This window comes from Nelumbo lutea, chromosome 2 (genome assembly GCF_056320005.1).
Source record: "Nelumbo lutea isolate HS-2025 chromosome 2, American lotus-T2T, whole genome shotgun sequence".
Taxonomy (NCBI): Eukaryota; Viridiplantae; Streptophyta; class Magnoliopsida; order Proteales; family Nelumbonaceae; genus Nelumbo; species Nelumbo lutea.
In genome coordinates, this window is record NC_142685.1 from 99,753,099 (window position 1) to 99,780,975 (window position 27,877).

Consider the following 27,877-nt stretch of genomic DNA (forward strand, 5'->3'; position numbering starts at 1 on the left):
CAACAATTAATTATAAACTACTAAAAAAGAGAACAGACAAGTTTCAATAACCAGCTAGGTGGATAGTTCCAACAATAACAAACATCATCAAAAAGACTTCTTTCTAATGGAATAGGGAATAAACTGAGACAGGGCCTAAGCCCACCAGTCCACCACCACGTACAATCCAAGCTTGTCTTCTTAAAACTATTGTTTCAGGCTTCATTCTTTTCCTTTCTCCAGTCTTGGTTTAAGAAAGGATGGCTTGGTCTTCTGTTCTAAAGGAATTACTTCTTCTTGGGAATATCATGCTTAACTTCATATTACCGTCTAACACAAGGGCTGTTAGATTTACAAATGAAACAGATCGACTGGCTTTGCTGGAATTCAAGGAGAGGATCGCTGAAGACCCACTTGGAGCTCTGAGTTCATGGAACTATTCAACCCACTTCTGTCAATGGAGAGGAGTTACCTGTAGCCGACGGCATCAGAGGGTCATAGCCTTGAATTTAGAGTCGCAGAGCTTGGCCGGGATTGTTTCCCCTCACATCGGAAACCTCAGCTTCCTTAGGATTATCACCCTCCAGAACAATAGCTTCCATGGGAAAATTCCACCGGAGATCGGTCGTTTGTTCCGCCTGCGAAGTCTCACACTCAGCAACAACTCCTTTGAGGGTGAGATTACAACCAACCTGACTTACTGTAAAAGCCTCAGGCTCCTCAATTTGGTCGACAATAAGCTTGTTGGTAAAATCCGAAACGAACTCAGCACTCTATCAATGCTTTTGGGACTAGGACTTTCTTCTAACAATCTTACAGGAAACATCCCACCCTCTCTAGGGAACCTTTCGTCTTTAACAGAAATTTCTATAGGTTATAACAATTTGGAGGGAAGCATCCCTGACGATCTTGGACGAATCACGGGCTTAGAATTTATTGTAGTTTCTAGTAATAACCTTGTAGGTACAATTCCTCCTAGCCTCTACAATCTATCCAACATTTCTACATTTTCAGTCTATGATAATCGATTACATGGAGAAATTCCTGGAGATATAGGCCTCATTCTTGCTAATCTCCAATGGTTATCTGTTGGAAATAACTTGTTTACAGGAACCATTCCAGTCTCACTAACCAATGCTTCGAGACTTGAGTATATAGACTTTAGTAGTAATGAATTCACAGGACCAGTCCCAGACAATCTAGGAATGTTGCCAAATCTTTACAGAATCCAACTGAGTGAAAATAAGCTCGGAACAACAGATGGAAATGACATGAATTTCATATCTTCCTTAACAAACAGTACAAGATTAAAATTGATAGTCACAGATGTCAATCATCTTAGAGGTTCACTGCCCAACTCCATGGCTAATCTATCCACCCAGCTCACTACCCTGTATTTGGCAGATAATCTTATATATGGAAGCATCCCTTCAGGTATTGGAAACCTCTTCAATATGGAGGACTTGAACATGGAGTTCAATGATTTCACAGGCAAAATTCCAAAGGAAATTGGGAAGCTTCATAGGTTGCAGAGATTGTACTTGAATGATAATAGGATCTCAGGACAAATTCCATCTTCAATTGGTAATTTGACCCTGTTGAGCGTTCTCGAAATTAGAGACAACAGCTTAGATGGTCCCATTCCTCACACTCTTGGAAATTGTCAACAGTTGTCAAGCGTGGGCCTTTCTCATAACAACCTTAATGGCTCAATACCCAAAGAAATCCTCTATCTTTCCACCATTTCAGATTATCTCTACCTTAGTCACAATGCTTTGACTGGCCCTCTGCCATCAGAAGTAGGCAACTTGAAGAACCTTGTCAAGTTAGACATTTCTAAGAACAAATTATCAGGAAACATTCCTGACACGCTTGGGAATTGTTTGCTTTTAGAGAATCTTTACATTCAAGACAACCTCTTTGAAGGCATGATTCCACAGTCTCTGAGCTTATTGAGAGGTCTACAAGACTTGGATCTTTCGCATAATAAGTTGTCGGGAGAAATACCAGAATTCCTTGGAACACTTCCTTTCCTCACCTATTTGAACCTGTCATTCAATGAACTCCAAGGTGAAGTTCCAAAACATGGGATCTTCAGGAATGCAAGTGCAGTTTCAGTTGCTGGAAATCAGAAACTCTGTGGAGGTATAGCTGAATTAAGGCTACCCACATGCATCATCACAGCCTCCTCCAAAAGAAAGAGCCACTCTCTGCTTCTCAAAGTAATAACCCCAGTAGTTGTTATGGTACTTGTCTTTATTCTATTGTTATCTTTCATTTTTAGGCGTTATTTGAGAAGGCCTCGCAGAAATGAACAGTCTCCTGCACCACCATTTCCTCAGCATTTAACAGTTTCTTATGCAGAGCTCTTTAAAGCAACAAATGGTTTTTCTGAGGCCAATTTGATTGGTGTTGGAAGCTATGGTTCTGTATATAAGGGAATACTAGACGAAAATGATGAAACCTTGATCGCAGTGAAGGTTCTCAATCTTGATCAAGGAGGAGCTGCAAAGAGTTTCATCTCTGAATGTGAGGCCTTGAAAAATATTCGACACCGAAACCTTGTCAAGATCTTGAGTACCTGTTCCAGTATTGACTTCCATGGTAATGAGTTCAAAGCTCTGATATTTGAGTTCATGCCTAATGGAAGTCTTGAGAAATGGTTGCATCCAGAAGCAGATGGGCAGCAAGTATTGAAAAAACTTAGCTTTATGGAGAGACTGAACATAGCCATTGATATAGCTTCTGCACTGGAATATCTGCACCACCATTCCCATGCAACAATAGTTCATAGTGATCTCAAACCAGGCAATGTTCTGCTGGATGAAAAACTGACAGCCCTTCTGAGTGATTTTGGACTAGCATATATTCTTTCTGAGTTCTCTAGCAGTTCGGCATCAAATGGAACAAACTCTGTTGCAATGAAGGGATCTATTGGGTATATTGCTCCAGGTATATCACTATCCTCTCTTTTCCTACATTAATTTTTGTTTAGGTATTCAAATTGTCTACATTGAAAAATCTCAAGTAGTCTAATTAATTAGCAAAACGCCTCTGTACTGACAAATACAAACTGATGAGAAGCTGGCAACACAGTTTTGTATTTAGACGTTCAGTATTTACACGTGTAAAGGACAGCTGGCAAGTTTTCTATTGGGGATCCAACAATGGCTCCTGCTAATTAACATACATCCAGCATGATATGGAATCAAGGAATTCATGGCCTGGTTGGGCTGGGCATCTAGCTAGCCAGTATAAAAATTTTAATTTCTATCAAAATTAAAGAAAAATATATTTAACATTTTAATTTAATTTCATAAATCCTTTTGGCTTAGTTTAAGAGCCAACCCTAAGCTTGGACCCAAGCTGATGCCAACACCCAAATTTGTTAATCTAACCATATTTCTATTCTAGCCCCGTGTATTGATAGCCTAATGGTAATTAGTCCCAGCAATCTTTTATAAGTGGCCACTCTCACACTCAAACTTGTATTCTCATGCTTTGATAGCCTAATGTTAATCCTTATTATTTAAATACTTTAGTAAATCTTAAAAAGTAAAGTCGTAATAGAGATCAGATATAATGTCACCAAGCATATATTTGGCATCGATGTTGCAGATACAGCATCGTTTTCTTAAAAAACTGCTGCCGATGTGTGGGTTGGAAACACCGTTATTTGAGAAAACTTTGGTTTGGAAATGTTTCTGCTAGGTAGGATGTTTCCTGGACCAACAACAACTTTTTCTATTTGGTACCAATTCTACAAGAAACGTTTTTAGCACCGGTACGCATTATCCGGTGCCACATCACTACCACCTTACATCCCTATTGGCAGTAATGAGCTGCAACTCTAGGAAATGCCAAATTTGGCGTTGCTCCAAGCCATGCCTTCCCAATTTCCAGGGCGTGGCTTGGAGCACCGTTTTTCTACTCGATCCTAGGTGGTTTAAGAATCGAGGTAGCTATCAAATAATCCTTGCCAACTCGGTGGAGCCGAGGTGGAACGATGAAGTCGCACAATGAGATTTGCAACCAAGAAAAAGTCAGAGGCCCGAGGAGTTATCCCCAGGTAGATACTCCGATACTCAAGTCAGTAGAAGGTAGTGGGCGGTCGGGTCGAGCAGTTAGAGAATAGTGTTGGTCTGAGCAATAGTAGCTGTGTGGAAGTTGAGAATTGGAACATTTACCTTGAGAGGGAGGTACCTTTTTATAGCCAAAGATCCATGTCCTGATCGGATGAGGCTTCCAAGTTTGTCAGGATGAGGTTAGCCACCGAGGTCTTCGGGATAAGACCTAATCCCCAGCGGAGTTGTCCCTATCCTATCTCCTATCTTGGTCGTGGTTATCCGCATAACGTGGGATCATCGTGGCCAGGAAGGTAGAGTGGGGCCGCAAAGGTGATGTGGTGTTGATGTGGCCAAAGAGATTGGGCTGACATGGCCAAGGAGATAGGGCAGCCACATAGGCACCATGTGGCATCTGGAGCCAGCTCAACCATTACCCAAACACTACTCCCCCAATTCCGAAGTCGAGGAGTAAAGTGCTCGGCCGATGTGTAGCGTGGAAGAGAGCTTTGGTATCGGCTGAGGAACTCAAAGTTGAAGTATGGTTAAGCTTCTTGGTCCGGCCCACGTGGAACTTGTTGTAATTTAGGATCCAAACACCATCATCTGATGCTTGTCTATGGCACGTTGCATAAGGGCTCTTTGGTCTTTGGCTGAGGAACATGAAGTCTAAATTCGGGATCCAGACACCACTCCCCTAGTTCCAAAGTCGAAGAGAGAAGTGCTCGGCCGCGGCGGGGCATGGAAGAACTCTTCGGTCATTGGCCGAGGAGTTTGAAGCTAGTTCCGATTGATCGTGTCGCAGGGGCCGGAGGACTCAGGTTGGACTGGTTTTCCAATCTAAAACGGTCGGGTCGGTGATCGTGTCATCCCCAAAACGGGTTGTCAGGAGTGTCGCTTCGGTTCCCAAGGTTATGTGCATGTGAAGGGTAGAGGTGTCGATTGGGCTTCCTGGGATTGTTAGAGCGGCGTTTGATCTCTGTTGTCAATCTTACCTTGATCGAGACCATTCGGCGAGGAGTAGTCTGTGGTGCTCAGTGTTTGCTTCAGTTCTGTGGTCCTCGATTCCAAGACTTAGGTAAGATGTCTTCCACATCCTCCCGCTCTTCTTCTTCCTTTTCTTCTGATTTTTCTTCTAGTTTTAGTGCCTCCCCTTATGAGTCCGAGCCGGGGTCTTTCACCAAGGCTACCATGTTCGATGTTCCCGAGGCTGTGGAGGTAGATTTCGGGAGATTCGCCAAGGCCAAGGAGGCTGAGACTGGGCCGTCGTGCATAGAGGTGGAGCTCCCTACGTGGGCTGGCCATCGATTTTGACCACCCCTTGCTATTTGACTCCTGGGGATATTGCTCGGTTCTGAGCTTTGTACTGCATCTCTAAAGAGTACGAGCTAAGGTGTCCGCAGGCTGGTGAGAGGCCCACAGATGCTTAGTCGGGCGAGCTCTGTGTGTACGAGAAGAGTCCAGATGCCAGGTTGAGATTCCCTTTGCAAGAGGGAGTAGACGGGGTGTTCGAGTGGTATCAAGTGCTGTCAATACAGCTGATGCCGAACTCTTTTAGGTTTCTGATCAGTCTTATATCGTATTGTTGTGTTCATGATCTTGAGCTTACCCAGAGGATGGTGAGCTATTTACTTCAACTAAAGCACCATCAGCAGGGCTACTACTATTTCTCGGCTAGGTAGCGCATCAAGGTACTAGTCAGGGCCCCGTCCACGGTGAAGCATTAGAAGGAGGTATTCTTATTTGTGCACTATCCTAGGGGCTCGCCCCTTCCGACCGTGCTCCAAGAGTCGAGGACTAAGGTGCCATAGCCCAAGTGGCACTGGCTTACCGAGGAGAGGGCAGCCATAAGCGTGATTGAAGAGATCAACATAGTGCCTTACATGTCCTTCTCGGTGTTGATCCATGCCTGGCTAATGAACGGGGATGCCGGTCTATTTTGTCTCCTCAATTTACTTGTTGATCTTCTTTTCCGAGCTTGCAACTTGTCCTGACTACGTGCTTTACTTTGGTGCAAGTATTGAGATGGCAAATAAGGAAGAAGTTCTAAGCAGGGTGATTGCTGGGCGTGAGAGGCACAGTCAAGGTGCTCAAAGGGCGTAGACCCAAACTAGGTGGTGCCACCGAGGTTTACCGAGAGGGTTCCTCGGCAAAACTGGAGAGTCAAGTAGTGGTCTGAGGAAGATGTTGTGGTGATCGACCCGAAGGAGAGTACCCGGACTATTCCCCCTTCCCCGCGGGTGAACGCACCGGAGGGCAGCGTCCCTCCTTTACATATGCCGCAATGGACTATTCATGTGGAGGATGGTCTTGAGATGGAGGGCGTGCACGTATAGATCCTCCGCGGTATCTTGACCCCGGTCATGAAGTGGGAGGCCACGGAGTTTGGGAGTGGTGCCCTGGAGAGCTCGCTCATCCACCAGGCTGCATCGGTAAGTTCGTGTCTGCCCTTGGCCTCCTCGTTCAATTTGAAGTTGGTTGTGCCGACAACCCCCCTCTTTTTTTTCAAAATGGTTGTTCAACGATTGTGGTGGTTGACCATCTTCAGTCACTTCGGCGTGCCTATGAGGCAAGCCATGCCGAGGTCTCTTAGCTGAGCTAGAGGCAACAAGTGAGCAGACGGTCTTACTGGAGGTTGAGGTGGCCAATTTGAGACGTGCTATTGAGGAGCGGACAGATATCAACCACAATCTGAAGAAGCATATCACCGAGTTAAAGGCCGAGCAAGAGCGGCTAAGGAAGGACTCTGTTGACAGGGAGGCTCAAGTGTACCATCATGAAATAGATGACTTCGCCATGAGCTCCTTTGAAATGGGGTTCAACTACTTCTGGAGGAGGGTGCTACGCCATTACCCCGATATTGTTGAGGTTACGCAGAACTGGGGCCCTTATGACGCTGCTACTCCGTCGGACGAGGATGATGTTGCCGTAGACGTGCCCGAAGAGAATGTAGGAGTTGAGGAGAATGAGGAGGTCGCGGACCCCCCTACAGAGGATTGAATTGTTTGCCTGCTGTCTACTTAGGTTTTTGTTCTGCTTGTAGTTGTCTATTTTTCTCTTTTTTTTTGTTAATGTGAACATTGTGTGTTGAGCTTAGAACATTGTACAAACTTTAAATTGGTGGAAGTCGATGCTTTTGGTTTTGAAGTTGTGTACTTGTGCTGCTCACTTTCACCTTTTTTTTGCAAAGTTGTAGGCCTCGATCCTATCATGACCAAGGTTTAGGCCTCGGTCTTATCATGACCAACGTTGGTTGTGGCCGAGATCTTGGTTTCCAGCTTTTGTGGCCTCGATCTTATGTTGATAGAGGTCTTTGCTCCTTATTGACCGAGTTCTTTGTTGGTCGAGGTCTCTACCTTCGTGGCCTCGATTTCTGTTGATTGGGGTCTTTCATAGCCAAGATCTTGGTCTCCAGTTTGACCGAAGTGTTATCCGAGCTCTCATCTCTTAAGGATTCTCAGTTGCTGGTCTTGAGAGCTTTTGGCTCTTCGTAGGCTAGTCGTTCCTCAGCTAGCTCTGATGTGATGCTTCGTTAGTGGTACTGAGTTTGATGACCACCCTTTGACCTTAAGGAGGCGGGAGCAATCTTCTCCATTTTAGACTCTGGGTGTTAGTCAGCCAAGTCAATTAGTTGGCTATGTGCTACTGGGCTAGCTGATGGCTATGCGTTATGGGCTTGGGCCATTATAGATCAGTCGAGTTAGTGCGCAATATACTGTGCAATGTGTGTAGAATGTGCTCTATAGTGTTTGTTGTGTATGCCGTGCAGTGTGTGTGGTGTGTCATGCAATGTGTGCGGTGTGTCGTGCATTGGACAATCCACTTTGTACGGTAAACAACATCTTTATTAATGTAGAACTACTGATAGAACATTCGTAGGTTGCTGGTATTCCAACTCCTCTATATAGGCTTGCCATTGAGGTCTTCTAGTCCGTAGGTGTCAGATCTAATTACTCTGGTGACTTAGTAGGGTCCTTCCCAGTTTGGTCCGAACTTCCCTTCTCCTGGTGTGGGCATTATGACCTTCCAAAGAATGAGGTCGCCGGTCTTAAACTCTCTTCTTCGGACTTTGGAGTCATAATACTTTGCCATTCTTTGTTGCTACCCGGCCATCCTGAGATGTGCTCGATCAAGTGCTTCTTCTACAAAGTCGAACTTTGTGCGGAGGACTTCACAGTTTCGGTCTTCGTCGTAGAGTTCGGCCAGGAGAGTTGGTGAGCCTATTTCTACGGGGATCATGGCTTTGGCCCCGTAGGTTCGGCTGAAGGGCGTCTCTCCGGTGGCTGTCTGCGGCGTGGTCTTGTATGCCCAGAGAATAATCGACAACTCCTCAACCCACCTCCCCTTGGTCTGGTCATATGCCCAGAGAATATTCGACAACTCCACCTCCCCTTGATCTAGTCAAGTCTGGTTTTTAGGTCGTGCAGTAGGTTTTAGTTAGTCACTTCGGTTTACCCATTGCTCTAAGGTCGGTCTATGGTCGTAGTCTGATGGTCGATCTTTAGGTCAGTGCAGAGCACTTCGAAGTTCTGATTAGTGAACTGTGTGCCATTGTCGGTGATGAGAACCCATGCAATGTCGAAGCGGTAAACAACACTTTGCTAGAAGAAGTGTCGAGCATTGTGTGCGGTGATGCATGCCAAGTCTTCTGCCTTCACCCACTTGGTGAAAAAATCCACAACAACTAAGAGAAACTTCTTTTGCACAACCGCAGTAGGGAAGGGTCCAAGGATGTCCATTCCCCATTGGTGATCGGCTTCAGAGGGACTTCTTTGGCATTGGTCGCATCTCCTGATGATCTAGGCTGCATCCTGCTTCATGGTCGGCCAATAATAACCTTGTTGGAGTGTCTTGTGAGTCTGGGTCTGGGCATCGGGGTGATCCCCGCAGATTCCTTTGTGTATCACCCTAAGGACATAGTCGGCCTCAGAAGGGAGGAGACACTTCAGGTAGGGGAGAGTGTGAGACTGGTAGTAGAGCTTTCCCTAGATGAGGCAATATTGGGTCGATCAGTGTGCAAACTTCTTAGCTTCTATGCGGTCTTCGGGCAATTTTCCATCTTGTAGGTACTGTACTATCTGATCCATCCAAGATGAGACTTGCTAAACTAGAAGAATGAGGAGTGCCATAGGAGTGATGCTAGGTTGAGCCATGACGTCAACCCGAACTGTTGCATTGAGGTCGGTGTGCGGTGAACTAGCCAGCTTTGAGAGTGCATCAGCTCAGACGTTCTCAGCTCAAGGGATCTATTAAATAGTGAAATGATCGAGCCGTTGAATGAGCTCTTGCACCTTTTTTAGGTAGCTTTCCATAGTTAGGGTCCGCGTCTCGAACGGGCTACTGAATTGGTTGACAACCAACTGGAAGTTGCTAAAGGATTCGACATGCTGAGTATCAAGGTATAGGGTAAGTTGGAGTTTGGCAATTGAAGCCTCATACTTGGCTTCATTGTTGGATGCCTTGATCTCAAACCTTAGGGCATGCTCGAGCACCGTGTCTTCTAGTTTGAAGAGGATGAGGCTAGCCCCATTGCCTTGTTTGTTGGATGAACCGTCCACATGGAGAGTCCATACCTACGGCACTGGGGCCGGGTCTTGAACTGTAAATGTACACTCCGCCAAAAAGTTAGCCAATGCTTGAGCCTTGATGGCGGGCCGACGAATGTATTCTATGTCAAACCCACTCTGTTCCACACTCCACTTGATCAAGCAGCTAGATGCTTTTGCCCTCTGTAACACTTGCCAAAGAGGTTGGTCGGTAAGCACGCAGATGTTGTGGGCTTGGATGAATGGCCTGAGTTTCCATGCTGCGTTAATCAAGGCTAGAGCTACCTTTTCTAGGTTTGAATACCAAGTCTCTGTACCATTGAGAACTTTGCTAGAGTAGTAGATTTGCCTTTGTATTCGGTCTTCTTCTTTGACTAGGACCAAGTTGACCACCTCATCTTCGGCCAAGAGGTAGAGAAGCAGCTCGTCCCTAGAGCTCAGTTTGATGAGAAGAGGTGGCGAGCTTAGGTACCTCTATAGTTCATAAAAGGATTGCTCGCATTCTTTGGTCCATTGGAAGTCCTTAACCTTTTTTAGGACCTTAAAGAAGGGCAGGCACCGGTCTGTAGATTTAGACATGAACCTACTAAGGGCGGCTACTCATCTGGTGAGACGTTGCACTTCTTTATGGGTCTGGGGCAACTACATGTCGAGGATGGCTTGGATTTTTTCTGGATTGGCCTCAATTCCTCGTTGAGTGATAATGAACCCTAGAAATTTGTCGAAACCAACCCCAAAAGCACACTTGGTCAGACTCAACTTCATTTGGTACTTCCTAAGAGTGCTGAAGACCTCCTTGAAATCAACTAGGTGGTGCTCAACCTTCTTGCTATTCATGAGCATGTCATCAACATATGCTTTAACATTGTAGCTGACCTAGTCCTTGAATACCTCGTTCACCAGCCACTAACAAGTAGTTTCGGCATTCTTGAGGCCAAAGGGCATTGCTTTGTAGCAATACAATCCACGGTTAGTGATGAGGGTGGTCTTCTTTTGATCGTCGGGATGCATCTGGATCTGATTGTAGCCTGAGAATGCATCCATGAAGCTCAAGAGTACGTGCCTTATTGTTGCATCAACGAGATGGTATATCCTTAGTAGGGGGAAGTTGACTTTGGGACAGGCTTTGCTTAGGTTGGTGAAGTCGATGCAAGTTCTCCACTTCCCATTCACCTTCTTCACCATCACTACGTTAGCTAGCTAGTCTGGGTACTATACTTCCTGGATAAAGCCAGCGTCGAGCAGCTTCTAGACCTCCTCATTAATAATCTACCACTATTCTATGGTGAAACTCCTCTTCTTCTACCTGATTGGTCGGTAGAGCGGGTCAGCATTGAGGTTGTGGGTAATAACCTCGGGGCCGATCTCCAGCATATCCACCGCCATCCATGCAAATATATCGACATGGTCCTCGCCTAGACAGTCGTGTTGAAGAGATCTGACCTGGACCATCTTCTCGAGGTCTTCCTCGAAGAGCGGCACCTGGATGAGGTCTTTGATAGGGTGGTCACACTATGTTTTCAGCTCATCGTGCAAATCTATACTTTAAGTTGTAAGGTCCGCGAATTACTGCTTTCCTCGAAAAGACGTCAAGTAACACTGTCATGCCACCCTCTAGTCTCCTCAGGCCACTCTCACTCCATATGGGGTTAGGAACTTCATAGCCAGGTGGAAGGTAGACACAGAGGCTTGGAAAGCATTTAGGGTCGGCCAGCCGAAAATAGCATTGTAGGAAGAGAGGCATCGGACGATGGTGAAATCACCATGGTTGTAGTAGTGATCTCGCCATCTCCGATCAGTAGGGTGTTAGCACCTAATTTTTGCTCGGTACCTTCACCCTACCTCTTTGTACCCTCCTCTTATACCCCAAAAACTCAAAAACACAACCATATCAACTTAAGACTCACCAAAACCCGAAATGCCCTCCTTTGACACAATCCATAGGACAAATAATAACCTTGAGATCAACATCAATGTATGACCAGACACCACCACCAAGCATGGAAAACTATAAAGCCACACATCAGTTTTCATGAATAAACTGCAAAGATCCACCGTTCATCATATTGGCCCACTTTTTAATGGTCCTAATCCATGCCATATTCAAACTCAAACTCTCCAAAATCAAATCCAACACACCCATCACTTCCAAATCACTAGGGAGCAATCAACTAGTGAATCACACCACAAATATACAATGACCTTGAATGATTGCCAAGATCAACCATATCTTTCTTGTATCAGAATCATCACTTCACCCCTCACCCTAATCCATGCATACTTACCAAATTGTAGCTCAAAATTCCCTCATTTGACTCATTATCAAGCCTAAATCCTATTTCAACAAATCTCATTAATTGGAGCTTACCATCTACCATCCCAACCTCATATGACCAATCAGACCTTACCATTGTATTCAAAGACCCAAAAAACCCCAGCACATCAAATTTCACAACCAAACATCTCCATTTGACCAATGAAAAACTAAGATTCCATTTTAGGCCGTCTCATTGATTGAAAAACCATAAGCTAAGACCATGATCTGAACTAAATCAATCAATCTACACTTCCACTGGATTCAAGACGTTTAAAAGTGCCAACCCACCAAATTTCATCCCAAAATTCTTTCATTTGACCCTTCATCAAACAAAGATGCTATTTCAGAAAATCCCATTAACCCAAACTAGTCAGTCAGAGATCTCAATCATCCTGACCCTTTTTGTCTGATCAGACCTCACCATTGTGTTTAGAGACCCAAGAAACCCTAATACACCAAATTTCATGACCAAATTCATCTGTTTGACCATTAAAGTAAGAAGATACCATTTCGACATACCAAATTAAATTGCCACATCATCTATCCCAACATAAGCCTCAAAGGGTGATGGTTGATGTCAGACCCATTCTTGACTCATCAGAACACTTGGACCAATGAAATAACACTTAATATGCTTAGAAAACTCAAAATACCAAATAGACCCCTACTTAAAGCTAAGAAAAGGCAAAATCACATTTAAAAGTTCATCAAATTTATGTTTCTTGCCACTGACAGCCCCAAATACGGGGCTGCAACATCTGACACACCCCAAGCTCCCATTGGATGTACAAAACCCATGAAAACCACCCCCAAATCGAAGAAAATGTTTTACCAAATAGGAAAGCTTGACTAAACGCCTATTTCTTTGAAGAATCTTTACCTATTTTGTAAAAAACCTCTATTCAATCCTACGCACTATAACTGGGCGAATTTCAGACCCATCTCCCTCTATTTTCTCTATAAATAAAGGCCCAACTCGAGCTTGAAAGGGAGACTAAAGAGAAGAAACCTGAGAGAGGTCCCTAGAGAAAGAAAGAAAGAGAAGGAAGGGAGAGTTTTCCAACTTTTGTTGTATACCCATTCTACCTGTAATCTCAAAAGCCCCTAAGCCAAGCTTAAGCTTCATCTCCTGTCTTTTAAACATAACACCAGAATCGCTAAACCCAACTCCCACATTGCTTAAGTTTTGTTTGAAGTCCTTTTAGCTGCTGAAAAATTCCCATCAAAGTACATACAAAAGGTAAGTTTTTTTAGTTATTTTTGGGTTGCTAGAGGTTTTGAAATGTTGGAGAACCATCATTTTCAATTTCTTTTTGACTGAAAATGGAGGCAAAGAGGCAAGGGCCTCAGGGAAATTAGTACCTAAGACCCGATAACATTACCTCAAAATCGGTCGTAGGTAAAGTTGAAAGCATGTTCCTCCATTTTTAAGAAATTCCTACAACCATTTCTATTTTTCTCTAAAAGAAACTGAGCCTAAACAACTCCCATATTGGGCTACTACAACACATTGAAGAGAGGGGTACCTAATACCTTCCCTCTCCCAATCCTTGGTGAAAGAATGGTAGGATCCATCGTATGGACGCCATAAAGATTGCGGAATGGGTGGGCGAATTTCAAAAAAAAATTCCTACCTTCTTTCAACTAGGAATCGTATTCCCTAATTTAAGAAAACAATATTCAAGGATCCTACTTGAACCATAATCGAACCAGATCTAAACCAAAGACAAGGGAGGGATTATACCTGATCCAGAGAAGTAGTATCTCCCAAAGTTGGTGTTCATGCGCAAAGAGGACACCAAGATCCACTCCTGCTGAAGATGACACAGCAATAGGTGGAACGGAACCAGCAGAGTGCGTCCTACACACTGAGTTCTTTGCAAGAACCCTCTGGAAACTATGAGCACCAAATCTTTTCAGTCTTTTCTGCAAAACTGATGTCAAGAAATGATTTCTTGATTTCTTTCTTCTTCAAAGATCAAATCTTGTCAGAAAGAATGGCGGCGACTGGAGGAGAATTCCTAAAGTGAAGATGGCTGAAATCGCTTCTCTTCTCTCTGGAGTGTGTATGAGATCCAATTTCAATTCGCAAGAAGATATCTTGCACACAAACCCTAGGTTCGAATTTTGATCTTGTTCTCTTAGGATTTCTCCTCTTTTCTTCTTAATTAAGAAAACCTCCTAAGGAGGAGTTATCCCAATCCAAATCAGTATTTGGATAGAGGATGATCTTAATCCTATTTTCAGATTAAGTTAACTTACTCCTAATCTCATCAGGAGGTTACCAGATTCAAATCAGATTTGAATTTGGTCTCCCATAGTGGATAAGGTTAAAGGCCCAATTCTTTTGCTAACTTTAATCTCAGATCCACCCCATAAATGGGTGATCATATCTGCCCAGTTCGAAATGGGCTTTTGGCCCATTAAGTGTTCAAGGCTTAACTAGTTTCCAATCTGTTGCCCAATTGGTCTTCTTTGTATGGCGTGGGACCCAAGCATTGATCTACACACCAGCCACGTGGGTTCGGCCCAGCCTTTATTACAAGGCCCAACCGAATTCACTGAAAAACTCAATGAACCCCTGAACCCATCACATGAACCCTATAGGCCCAACACTTACATTAAGTGGTCCCTGGGCCAAGCCATCTTATAAAAAACCAGGGACTGTGGACAGGTGCAAGATTAGCGCATCAGGTACTATCCTAAATGGCCTTACACTTAACCTCTCAATCCATAATGATCTAGCATTGCTCGACAAGAGAGGACCTCTCCCTCGGCTACATGGAACAGTGTTGCACTCTCTACATACATGGATCCCGGGAATTAAAACCATTTGCAAACATTTTGAAACCGTACACACACACACACACACACACGCCACACACACACACACACACACACACACACACACACACACGCACACACACACACGCACACACACACACACACACACACACACAAACACACACACACACACACACACATATATATATATATATATATATATATATATTAATTTTCTAAAACAAAATTCCAACGATTGAAATCAACTGTCGGCAGTTTGGTTTCCATCAGAGAGAGTGCATTCCCGATCATTACCTTTGTCCGACAAAGAGGTTGATCTTGTCACTATGATCACCCACTCAGATGAATTCTCAAATTGCCCCAACATGCCCAGGTTTTGACCCCTACTAAGGATCTCACTGATTGGCATATCAAAGACAGCTCGATTCGACACCTAGTGAAGTATCATAATCGAGTCTAGGGGTCAGATGTAACTTTCCAGTTTTGGCCATCTGTCTCCAAGGTCTAGGGCAATACTGGAATTCTGGTCTAATTCAAGGATTCGAGTAATCCCATACTGCATGTGCCTTGGGTCTCACCCTGATAACCGAGACAGGCCATCCCAACACTTGGTGGCACACCAGAATCAGCCTTGGCAGGATGAATCTCCCCAGACTCATTCAATGGCTGTGAACATTTAAAACTAGCACAAGTCTCAATAAGTGTCCAGTTTTAGGGTCTTACACAGAATTATACCAAACAACATGAATCAAACATGCACTTTATTTATTTACACTAAATGTCAAAAGTACATCAAATCATATTGAAGCTAAGGGCTTACAAAATTGTCTAACAGCTCCCACTTGCACTTAGGTCCAATCTGGTACAAGCCGGAGTCCCATACTGTCCACGTGTTTCTCAAACACCTCTTGTGTCAGTGGCTTAGTCAATGGGTCTGCCACATTATCCGCTGATGCTACCTTCTGAATTAGGATGCCCCATCTACCAACGATCTCCCGTAGTATGTGGTACTTCCTCTCGATGTGCTTTGACTTCAAGTGGGCCCAAGGCTCTTTAGCTTGGGCGATCGCTCCATTGTTGTCACACAACAACGGGATGGGTGATGTGCTGGATGGAATCACTCCCAATTCGTGTATGAATTTCTTCATCCCCACGGCTTCCTTGGCAGTTTCACTTGCGGCAATGTACTCGGCCTCAGTTGTGGAATCTGCAATGAACCCCTATTTGCTGCTTTTCCAGCAAACAGCACACGATCCTATCGTGAAAACATACCTAGATGTAGACTTTCTATCATTTGGATCCGACTGGAAATCGGCATCAATATACCCTAGAACTTGTAGTGAACTACCATCGAATACCAGACAAAACTCTTTTGTCCTTCGAAGGTATTTGAGTATGTTCTTCATAGCAGTCCAATGCTCCTACCCTGGGTTGGCCTGGAATCTGCTTACTACACTCACCGCCTGAGCAATGTCTGGGCGAGTGCACAGCATGGCATACATAATGCTCCCTACGGCTGAGGCATAGGGAACGTCTCTCATGCCCTCAATCTCCTCAGAAGTCTTGGGAGATATCTTCTTGTAGAGAGTGACTCCGTGCCTGAAAGGAATGTTTCCTTTCTTGGAGTTCTCTATGTTGTATCTTTTGACAATTTTGTCAATGTAAGCAGCCTGGGATAATCCAATTATTCGCTTCGATCTATTTCTATAGAGTCGAAGACCCAGTATATATGAAGATTCTCCAAGATCTTTCATGGAGAACTGCTGTGATAGCCATACATTGACCGAAGTCAACATTCCTACATCATTCCCAATGAGTAGTATATCGTCCACGTACAACACCAAAAGGGTGATCTTATCCCCACTGGACTTCTTGTAAACATAAGACTCATCTGGATTCTGCTCAAAATCAAACATTTTGATAGTAGAAGCAAAATGGATGTTCCAACTCCTAGAAGTCTGCTTAAGTCCATATATGGATCTATTAAGTTTACATACCATGTGTTCCTAACCAGCAGCAATGAAGCCTTGCAACTACTGCATGTAGATATCTTCATTAAGATCTCCATTCAGGAACACGGTTTTGACATCCATTTGCCAAATTTCGTAGTCATGGTACGCTGCTATAGCTAGTAGAATCCTAAAGGATTTAAGCATGGCCACGGGAAAAAAGGTTTCCTCATAATCGATGCCTTCTTTCTGAGTGTATCCTTTCGCAACCAAACGAGCTTTGTAGGTCTCAATCCTGCCATCGGGGCCCTTCTTCCTCTTGTAGATCCATTTGCAACCTATTGCTTTTACCCCGGAGAGCGGATCTACAAGAGTCCAGACCTCATTGGTCTCCATCGAGTCCATCTCAGCTCTCATGGCCTCCACCCACTTCTAGGAATCTATGTCCAACATAGCTTCCGTGTAAGTTACGGGATCCTCCCCACTAGTCAAGGCTTCCACCAGGTAACTATCCTGGTCATAACCATATCAGACCGGTGGCCTGGATACCCAAGTGGATCTTCTACGTTGGTCACTACCTGGAACTTGTAGGACATTTCCCGCTGCTCTTGAACTCTCCTCATCAAGAACTATTTCCAGACGATGGGTGTCCAGGATGCATTCGATTTCTAAGAATTGGGCGTTTTGACTACAGAACACTTTCTGCTCACTTGGGTCATAGAATAGATAACTCACCGAATCTTTCGGGTAGCCTATAAATAGGCAACGACTGGTTTTGGATTCCAACTTGTCCGTACTCGTTCTTTTAATGTGAGCAGGATAACCCCAAATCTTCAAGTGTCTCACACTTGGCTTCCTTCCGGTCCATAGTTCATATGGAGTTTTCGGAACTGATTTGGTTGGAACCCAATTCAGCACGTAAATAGCAGTCTCTAGTGCATATCCCCAAAAGGATGTGGGTAATTCTGAGCATACGAGAAGTGACCGGACCATGTCCAACAAGGTCCTATTCCTCCTCTCTGAAACACCATTGAGTTGAGGTGTAGCAGGAGAAGCTAATTGTGTCACTATCCCGATGACCTTCAAGTAGTCCCTGAATTCATCAGAGAATACTCGCCACCTCAATCTGATCGAAGGGCCTTAATTTCTCTCCCCAACTGTTTCTCGACTTCCTGTTTGAACTCTTTGAACTTTTCAAATGATTCTGACTTGTGTCTCATTAGGTACACGTAACCATATCATGAAAAATCATCTGTAAAGGTGATGAAATACACGTGTTGATTTTGTGTCCAAACACTCAGGGGACCACATGCATCAGTATGTATTAGGTCAAGTGTGCCTACACATCTTTCAGGCTTACCGTTAAATGGCCGCTTAGTCATCTTGCCTTGGAGGCAAGACTCACAAGTGGGAAGATTTTCTACGATTAGAAAATCCAAAGGACCATCATTTACCAACCTTGTGTTTCGGTCAACACCGATATGGCCAAGTCAGTAATGCCAGAGCCATGTGGGATTTATTCTATCACGAGTTCTCTTCTTGGGATTTTCGACCGACGTAGTTTCAGTTAAGTTAGTTTCCAGAGAAGGATGTAGAACATAGAGACCGTTCTCCAGTTCCCCGCATGCGATGAATTTGTTATTCCATTTAACAGTAATCATATTACTAAAATAAACAGTATATCCATCAACACACAGTTTAGAAATAGAAGTACTCCTTCTCTAAAGACTAATTCTATAGTTCCTATTGCCGCAGCTGCAACAATTGCAGTCATTCCCAAGAATAGTGTCACTTTGCCTTCACTCAATCTTTTGCTAACTTTGAACCCCTGCAGTGAGTTACACGCATGAGTTGAAACCCCGGTGTCAACAAACCAGGACACAGAAGTAACTAACATATTAGTCTCTATGACACAAGTTTCGATGTTACCTTTCTTAGATTCCAGGTAAACAGGACAATTCCTCTTCCAATGGCCGGTCTGCTTGCAGAAATGGCAGACATCAGATGCCTTGTTCTTCTTCTGCTTCTTGGGCTTGGCAGCTTTCTCCTGGGGCTTCTTTGCCTTTCTATTTTTCTTGCTTGATTTGTTAGATTCAGCAAGCATAACCATAGGCTCATCCTTCTTAAGTAAATCCTTGGCCCTCTGCAACATATTGCTGAGTTCCTGGACGCTGACATTCAGCTTGTTCATGTTGTAGTTCCTTGTGAACGCATTGAAGGAATAGGGCAAAGAATTCAAGATGGCATCCACTTGCGTGCCAAGATCTAGCCCGGATCCAAGGGCTTCGAGTTCGTTAGTGTAGCCCATCATCCGAAGACAATGGTTAGGAACTTTCTGCCCTTTGGACATCTGCACGGTCATGAACAGTTTCAGGACTGTCTATCGAGTAGAACGATTCTGCTCTTCATACATTGTCTTTAGACTATCCAATATGTTCTTGGCAAGTTCGATCTGATCGAATTGCCTCTATATTGAGTTGTCTAGTGAGGCAATGACAAAGCACTGGGCTAGGGAGTTCTTATCCTCCCAATCTTGGTAGTCCCTCCTACGGGCCTCAGAAGCCCTATCACCCAGACACTCCGGGATAGGATTTTTCACTACCTTATCTAACTTTTCGGAAGTTAGGACCAGTATAAGATTTCTGTACCAGTCGGCATAGTTTGGGCCCTTAAGCTTGTTATCGCCTAGAAACTTTGCGAATTGACCATTTGCCATTTTCTGATAAAACAGCAAAGACGTTAGTCCACAACCTTAGTTTGATTCATGTTACCTACATAGATATGGTTTTTAATCCATGTTCCATTCCCATTTGTTCATCTCTAAGATATCCCTCTTTTCTCAGTGATGGAGATGGAAAAATGTCTCTGGAAATGTGGGAAATCACATAGGGTGCGTGAAGCCAACTGTTTCAGCTGCAAAACCCCACCACCTTTCTGTGACAGATCATATCCACTCGTCATATGAGTTTCCCTTTGGCCTCTGCCAGACAAGGTTCATAGCCATTTTCAGGTAAACCTTTTTGTCCAGTGAGTGCTCACCCATCATATTCAGGTTACGCCAAGGTACTGTGAGAGAGTTCCCATTTTCTAGTGAAGCCCCTCTCACATCGGTCTATGACGCCCCTATCATCTTATGAAACACTCTAACAGATCCAGCAGCAAATGGATAGCCCAATTTTATGGTGCGTTTCCTCATTACTGAAGAACCCATCATTGTGCTAATGATGGAAGGCCTTTAGAGAGTCCATCATATGGATCTCTCTATCACATGCACTCATATTTGCTGGAGGGAACAAAATTACGCCCTAGTTCTAATTTTAGGTCAAACTAGAGTGACTTCCACTGACTTTAATAAAGTCAGAATTCTGGTGGGCCTTAATTGACTAGGGTTTCTGCACGCATCCATTTTCAGGGTTGTGGGGCCCACCAAAGTAAGGAGAGGCCATCCAATGACCTTAAGGGACACTATGGCAATGATGTGCATTCAGCCATGGTGTGCGCAAGAGCCACTAATTAGTTATCTTGATCCATGGTCGCAGCACATCAAACATCCAAACATCCTATGTAAAGGAAGAATTGATCCAATCAATTAACTGCTATAAAGCTCATTGAACAACCCATTTAAAATCCATAACATTAACAATTAATGTCGACTAGGTATATGGGTTGAATCGCAGTTAGCAGTTCGACCCATACAGCTTTTCTCATAAGAGTGGGCTTTTGTAGTTTTAACATTTTAAAATTGGGCTTTACAAGTGGGTCGAATTAATCCTTGTAATTGAACATCAGATTTGAAACTGCAAGAGGGAGAAAATTGGACTGAAAACAGTCCCCTTCGAACTCTAGATTTGGTCCAATCTAGTCTGAAATTGTCCAAAACTGATTTTCAATTCAAGAATTAATTCATGAAAGATCTGAAATTAATAATTTTAATTTTAAATAATCACAAATCAAATATGGACAATTCACACCACCTGCAAAACAGAGGTTAATCACTAGGGTTGCAGTTTCAGAAACTACAAATCACGGAAAGCGATCTCTCCATCTGCAAATCTCCAATGTTGCCTTCTTCCTTCTTCTTCAATCAAGAAAATAAAAAATTACAGAAATCCTATTTCTATTAATTAATTACATTCTTGATCAAATCTTATACATTCAGTCTAGAAAATAAAAGAAAAATTATTTACAGACCGAATTGAATGAATAATAAAATAAAAAAGAAAAAGGGTGCACAAACCATCTGCGCTAAATCTGCACTGTGATCTCCAGGTTCGAACAGTCCATTAAATCAAAATAAATAAAGAAAAATTCTAAATAAATTTTGGATTTAACAGAAATTAATTTCAGATCAATTGCCCTTAACAAGAAACAGTTTCTTGAAATAAAGAAAATAATCTGCGCAAATCTTGGCAGAACATCTTATGTCCATCTGCGCAGGTTCAGATTTGAACCTGACTCTGATACCACTGAAAGAATGGTAGGATCCATCGTATGGACGCCATAAAGATTGTGGAATGGGTGGGCGAATTTCAAAAAAAAATTCCTACCTTCTTTCAACTAGGAATCGTATTCCCTAATTTAAGAAAACAATATTCAATGATCCTACTTGAACCATAATCGAACTAGATCTAAACCAAAGACAAGGGAGGGATTATACCTGATCCAGAGAAGTAGTATCTCCCAAAGTTGGTGTTCACGACCAAAGAGGACACCAAGATCCGCTCCTGCTGAAGATGACACAGCAATAGGTGGAACGGAACCAGCAGAATGCGTCCTACACACTGAGTCCTTTGCAAGAACCCTCTGGAAACTATGAGCACCAAATCTTTTCAGTCTTTTCTGCAAAACTGATGTCAAGAACTGATTTCTTGATTTCTTTCTTCTTCAAAGATCAAATCTTGTCAGAATGAATGGTGGCGGCTGGAGGAAAACTCTTGAAGTGAAGATGGCTGAAATCGCTTCCCTTCTCTCTGGAGTGTGTATGAGATCCAATCTCAATTCGTAGGAAGATTTCTTGCACACAAACCCTAGGTTCGAATTCTGATCTTGTTCTCTTAGGATTTCTCCTCTTTTCTTCTTAATTAAGAAAACCTCCTAAGGAGGAGTTATCCTAATCCAAATCAGTATTTAGATAGGGGATGATCTTAATCTTATCTTCAGATTAAGTTAGCTTACTCCTGATCTTATCAGGAGGTTACTAGATTCAAATCTGATTTGAATTTGGTCTCCTAGAGTGGATAAGGTTAAAGGCCCAATTCTTTTGCTGACTTTAATCTCAGATCCGCCCCATAAATGGGTAATCATATATGCCCAGTTCGAAATGGGCTTTTGGCTCATTAAGTGTTCAGTGCTTAAATAGTTTCCAATCTGCTACCCAGTTGGGCTTCTTTGTATGGCGTGGGACCCAAGCATTGATCTACACACCAACCACATTGGTTCGGCCCAGCCTTTATTACAAGGCCCATCTGAATTCACTGAAAAACTCAGTGAATTCCTGAGCCCATCACATGGACCCTATGGTCCCAACACTTACATTAAGTGGTCTTTGGGCCAAGTCATCTTATAAAAACCAAGGACTATGGGCAGGTGCAAGATTAGCTCATCAAGTACTATCCTGAATGGTCTTACACTTAACCTCTCAACCCATAATGATCTAGCACTACCTGATAAGAGAGGACCTCTCCCTCAGCTGCAAGAAACAGTGCTGAATTCTCTACTTACATGGATCTCGGGAATTAAAACCATTTGCAAACATTTTGAAACCGTACATTAATATATATATATATATATATATATATATATATATATTAATTTTGCAAAACAAAATTCAAAATTTTGAAATCAACTGCCGACAATTTGGTTTCCATCAGAGAGAGTGCATTCCCGATCATTACATTTGTCCAACAAAGAGGTTGATCCTGTCACTATGATCACCCACTCAGATGAATTCTCAGACTGCCCCAACATGCCCAGGTTTTGACCCCCGCTAAGGATCTCACTGATTGGCATATCAAAGACAGCCCGATCTGACACCCAGTGAAGTATCATAATCGAGTCTTGGGGTCAAGTGTAACTTTCCAGTTTTGCCCATCTGTCTCCAAAGTCCAGGGCAATACTAGAAATCTAGTTCTGTTCAAGCATTTGAGTAATCCCATACTGCATGTGCCTTGGGTCTCACCCTGATGGCCGAGACAGGCCATCCCAAAACTTGGTGGCACACCAGTATCAGGCTTGGTAGGATGAATCTCCCTAGACTCATCCAATGGCTGTGAACATTTAAAACTAACACGAGACTCAATAAGTGTCCAGTTTTAGGGTGTTACACAGAATTATACCAAACAACATGAACCAAACATGCACTTTATTTATTTACACTAAATGTCAAAAGTACATTAAATCAAATTGAAGCTAAGGGCATACAAAACTGTCTAACACTTGGGACCTGAAATCTATCGAAGATTTAAGTCAAGATTTTCAAACCTAAAAATGAGGGTCCATTTCCTCTAAAAAATGGGGGGCGGCTCCAACTCTTCGAGCCGGTCATGAGATTCCTAGAGCTCACACAGGGGTATAGTGATCATTCCTTTTGGCATAAGTTTTTCCCTAGAGAAGCCCATCAGGGGAGAGTTGACCGGTGTGAGATGATCTCTACCAATGTCGAGCTTATCATAGGCATCTTCAAACAAGATGTTGGCTGAGCTTCCAGTGTCTATTAGGATGCGCCGAACTTCATATTTCACAATCTCTCCCCTCCGAAAGCCATTCCTCCCGAAATCACTGCTATGACTCCGACTAGGGAGCTCGACCCGGGGTCCTAGGTGTGACTACACCTTAGGGAGCTTTTCCTTTTTAATGTTGATGAAGCCCACCAAGTAGTCGCACGCCTGATTAGGTCTTCAAGGTGGTGCTTGAGATTGAGACCTTTGTCGGTATCATAGTCATGATCCCGATGAAAATCACAATATTTGTCACGATTCCTCTTGTTAGCTTGGGTTTTCATCTTTTTGAGCCACCAGACATACTTGTTGTCTCGAATCTACATCAAGATTTCAGACCGCGGAGTAGTCAACGGCGTGAATTTCCTGAAGGTTGGAGGCGGTGTGTGTGGTTTCCTCTCTAGTCAGCGGTTCTATCCTTTGCTTTCTCAATCCGCCCTCTCTGTCTTTCGCTCTTCGGTATCCCTCCTCTTCCTATCAGGCCATTCCTCTTTGTCTCTCAATTGTGCCTGAGCTTCCTCCACATTGATGTATTTTTGGGTGTGGCTCATCAGCACAGCTAATGTATAAGGAGGATTCTTGGATATGGAGAAGTTGAACGGAGAAGGGCAGAGTCCGTGCTATATGGCTATGACAACTACCGATTGGTTCGGGTTTGAGACCTGTAGTGCTTCATTGTTGAACCTCTTCAGCTAGTCTCTAAGAGATTCTCCCTTCCTCTGTTGCACCTGCATGAGGCTGGCCGAAGTCTTCTAGTGCTTTTGCCTTGCTATAAATTGCGTTAAAAACTGGCTCTCTAGCTACTCCCATGATGCTATAGAGTGTGGGGGAAGGGACAAGTACCACGTCAAGGCTGGGCCTTTGAGGGTGGCTACAAGAGCTTTGCACATCAAGCCTTTAGATGAACCGTGTAGCATCATCTGGGCTTTGAATGCCTCAATGTGGTCTCCAGGATCGGCATTCTCATCATAGTTGTTGAACTGTGGTGCTTGCCACCCCACAGGGGGAGGCTCATCCACAATCTCTTGGATGAAGGGTAGCTCCTTGACGGGCTGGCCTGCAGGTGGTCTTGTGCTCCTTTGGGCTTGACTGCACTCCAACTTGGTCAAGCAATGTCGGAGTTCTCGGATCTCTTCATCCCTATCGTTCAGAGCTGCGATTGGTGTGACTCTTTCCTTCTTGGGTCACGCTGGGCGGTCCTTGACTGAATTGGATTCGGCAACGGAGACCACCAGGGGCGGTGTTCGTTTTCCGAGTCTTTCCTTGGATGAGATCCGAGCAGTCTGGTGAGTTCTTCTCTGGTTGTCGTGCTCTCAAGACTGGGCAGTTGAGTTCGATCTCCTTGAAGCATCTTGTGCATCTAGCTTGGTCCACGCCCTATCTCTGTTCGTCTAATGTGTTTCAAGGTCCTCATGGGGAGGATCAACCTTCATATGCATCGGAACCAGAGGGACTCAAGTGGGCAGCGATGCCACAAATCCCAAAGACTACATCATCACCAAGATTTGTTTGACCTTTTCTTGCATTGCTTGAAACTAGGCAGGGTTGATAGTTGCATGTTGCTGGGGTTGCTGGGTTTCATGGCACGGAGGGCAGTGATGAGAACGGGATCCTTGAGATGGAGATCGGCCTGTTGATCTTTCAGAGTTGCTTCTTGACATCTTGGTGGAATCTCGATTGCACTATGAGAGAGATTTAGGGAAGGCTTTTTGTGCGTTTCCCATAGACGGCACCAATTTGATGTTGTTCTGTCCTAGGTGGTGCAAGAACTAAGGTCACAGTTAGATAATCCTTGCCAACTGAATGGAGCCTAGGTGGAAGGACGAAGCCACACAATGAGATCTATAACCAAAAAGAAGTTAGAGGTACCCTCAAGTCAGCAGAAAGTAGTGGGTGGTCGGGCCAAGCAGTTAGAGGTACCCTTTGAGTGAGAGGTACCCTTTTATAGCCGAAGATCCGTATCTTGATCGGATGAGGCTTCCGAGGCTGTCGGGATGAGGTTAGCCATCGAAATCGTCGGGATAAGACCTAATCCCTAGCGGAGTTGCCCCCATCCTATCTCCTGGCTTGGTCATGCTTATCTGCATGATGTGGGATCGTTGTGGCCAGGAAGGTAGAGTGGGGCCGTGGAAGTGACACGGTGCTGACTTGGCCGAGGAGATAGGGCGACCACATAAGCATCACGTGGCATCCGGTGCCAGCTCAACCATAACCACCCGAACACACCAAATTTGGTGTTACTCCAAACCATGCTTTCCCGATTTTCAAGGCGTGTCTTGGAGCATCGTTTTGTATGGAAAAACAGTTCCAAACAAACGCTCATTTCCTGGAACAAATAAACCTTCCCCACGTATAGGATCCTTCAAGAAGCGGTGACGATGGCTAGAATGGCTTAGAACTCAAGGCCTATATTTTAGGTCTTTGGTGTAGGCCTACTTCTACCAAAATAGTCACCCTCAATGTGTGGTGATTACATCAAATTCTAGAAAGTTAATAGAAGCGATTAAGCACTTCTTAATGGAATTGGTACTAAGGCTACATTTTGCATTAATTCTTTATTTTAAGGTGTAGGTACATAGTGCTCGCTCAAACCCTCAAAGAACATCAAACATCAAGATTAGCACCACAAAGTTGCGTAAGAATGACCCACAGTTAATCCCCGTGCTACAATAAACCCGCAACACACTATCAACCCTGTAATGAACTTGCAACACACCATCAACCTTGTGATGAACTCACAATGTATATCGCAAAAAACCGTGATAAACTCGCAGCCCACTAGGCCTACTTGATACCTGAACCAAGGAAAACCTCGATCGAGCCCGTCCAAAGACCTCAAGCTTACTCGAGCGTGCAATGAACCCACGTTCGCCAAGGTTTACGATAAATTGACGGTATAAACCCACTCGTTAACTAGATTGATAGAAACCTGGACCGAGCCCGTGGCGAGGCACACATGGAATAGTAGCCACATGGAATGCATATCATCAAAAGACGCAGCGAATCATCACGTGGAGCTAGCTAAGCGTTGCTCGTCAAACAGTGACGTCACTGATGCCACGCGAGATTAGTTGCAATGCGCGAAAAAGGGAGTAGCACACATGGGCAATGAGGGATCTTAAGGATAAGGAAAGCCAATCCTCGAGAAGATTCTCATGAGACGTGTGGCGAAACCCCAATAGTGTAACCAATAATTGACAGTGAATCAAATATTCGCTTTTCTGATACATTACAAATGCCTTTATCTCCTACCTTTTAGGATCTCGAGATCTCCTTTATAAATAGAGATCCTCCTCATACTGAAATTTATCCGATCGTAAGTACTTGTCACCCAGTACACCTGAGTACACCCCGGCTCTCCTATCCTCGCATCTTTAGAGACTCCCCATTTTTCCTCGCTCACGAGACCTTTCTCTGTCTTTCAAAGAGACCACTCCCCAACCAAGCCTTACCCTACCTACATAAGGATTTGTCTCTTTTTTTTTTTCCTTATTTTGCCATCCATTCATAGGGGTGTTTTTACTGGAAAAAGGAGATGAGTCCTTAAAACAAGTAATACCAAATGCAGCCTAAATAATTAAATATTATATTATAAAATCCATCTCCATTTTCATTCCTTGCATGCTATACTCTTCAGTGCAATTAATTCATACCCAAATGGACGTGCAGAATATGCTATAGGTGGCAAAGTTTCTACACATGGAGACATTTACAGTTACGGAATACTATTGCTGGAGATGTTTACAGGGAAGAGACCAACTGATGAAATGTTCAAGGATGGCCTAAACCTTCATTGTTTTGCTAAGAAAATGGCTTGCCCAGAGAGAGTGATGGAGATCATGGATCCACACCTGCAGATGAAAGAAGATACAAGAGGTAGAACACTAGAATGCTTGGTCTCAGTTGTGAAAATTGGGGTTGCTTGTTCGATGGACTCACCAAGGGATCGATTGGAGATCAGAGATGTTCTCACCAAATTACACTCTATCAGGAAAGTTTACGAAGGGGTGGGTACTCATGAAGATATAACTATCCTAGCTCCACGCTAGGATAGTTGCTTCTTACCTTGGCAACTACAATGGGCATTCAAGTCAGTTCGTGCCTATATTCTGCCAAATTAAATCTGTTTGTCTTAGTGATTAGAATTTTTGTGAAATAACTATTATATATGGATACGTACCCAAATAATCTTCACATGTCGTTAGTTCGTTACAGATAATATGCCTGTTGATAATGTCTAGTAGTGAACTGGATTCGTCCAATAAACCAATTTGATGTGTGGTAGTATTAATTGTTTAGTTTCAAAGATAATGGTGTAACACCCCCTTAATTTAGTTCACTTTTGGTGAAGAAATGATGAATTACAAATACAAACTTATCTTAAAACTCCGAAAAGAAAAACGAAAAGAGAAAATCATTACAACAAACAGAAAAAATCCATTCCTTGATGTTGAAACCTAGCTTCAAAAGAGATAAATGAAGAACAAATAAATAACACAGG

The 27,877-nt window shown here is 43.6% G+C and overlaps 1 protein-coding gene across 1 annotated transcript; it reads left to right on the forward strand.

Annotated features, from left to right (window-relative positions):
- Positions 1 to 236: 236 nt before the first annotated feature.
- On the forward strand, positions 237 to 27,681 carry LOC148872285 (LRR receptor-like serine/threonine-protein kinase EFR). The gene is made up of 2 exons (XM_088972965.1): positions 237 to 2,931; positions 27,046 to 27,681. The coding sequence occupies exons 1-2, from the start codon at positions 240 to 242 to the stop codon at positions 27,423 to 27,425; spliced, it is 3,072 nt and encodes a 1,023-aa protein (XP_088829091.1). The 5' UTR covers positions 237 to 239; the 3' UTR covers positions 27,426 to 27,681.
- The last annotated feature ends 196 nt before the right edge of the window (positions 27,682 to 27,877 follow it).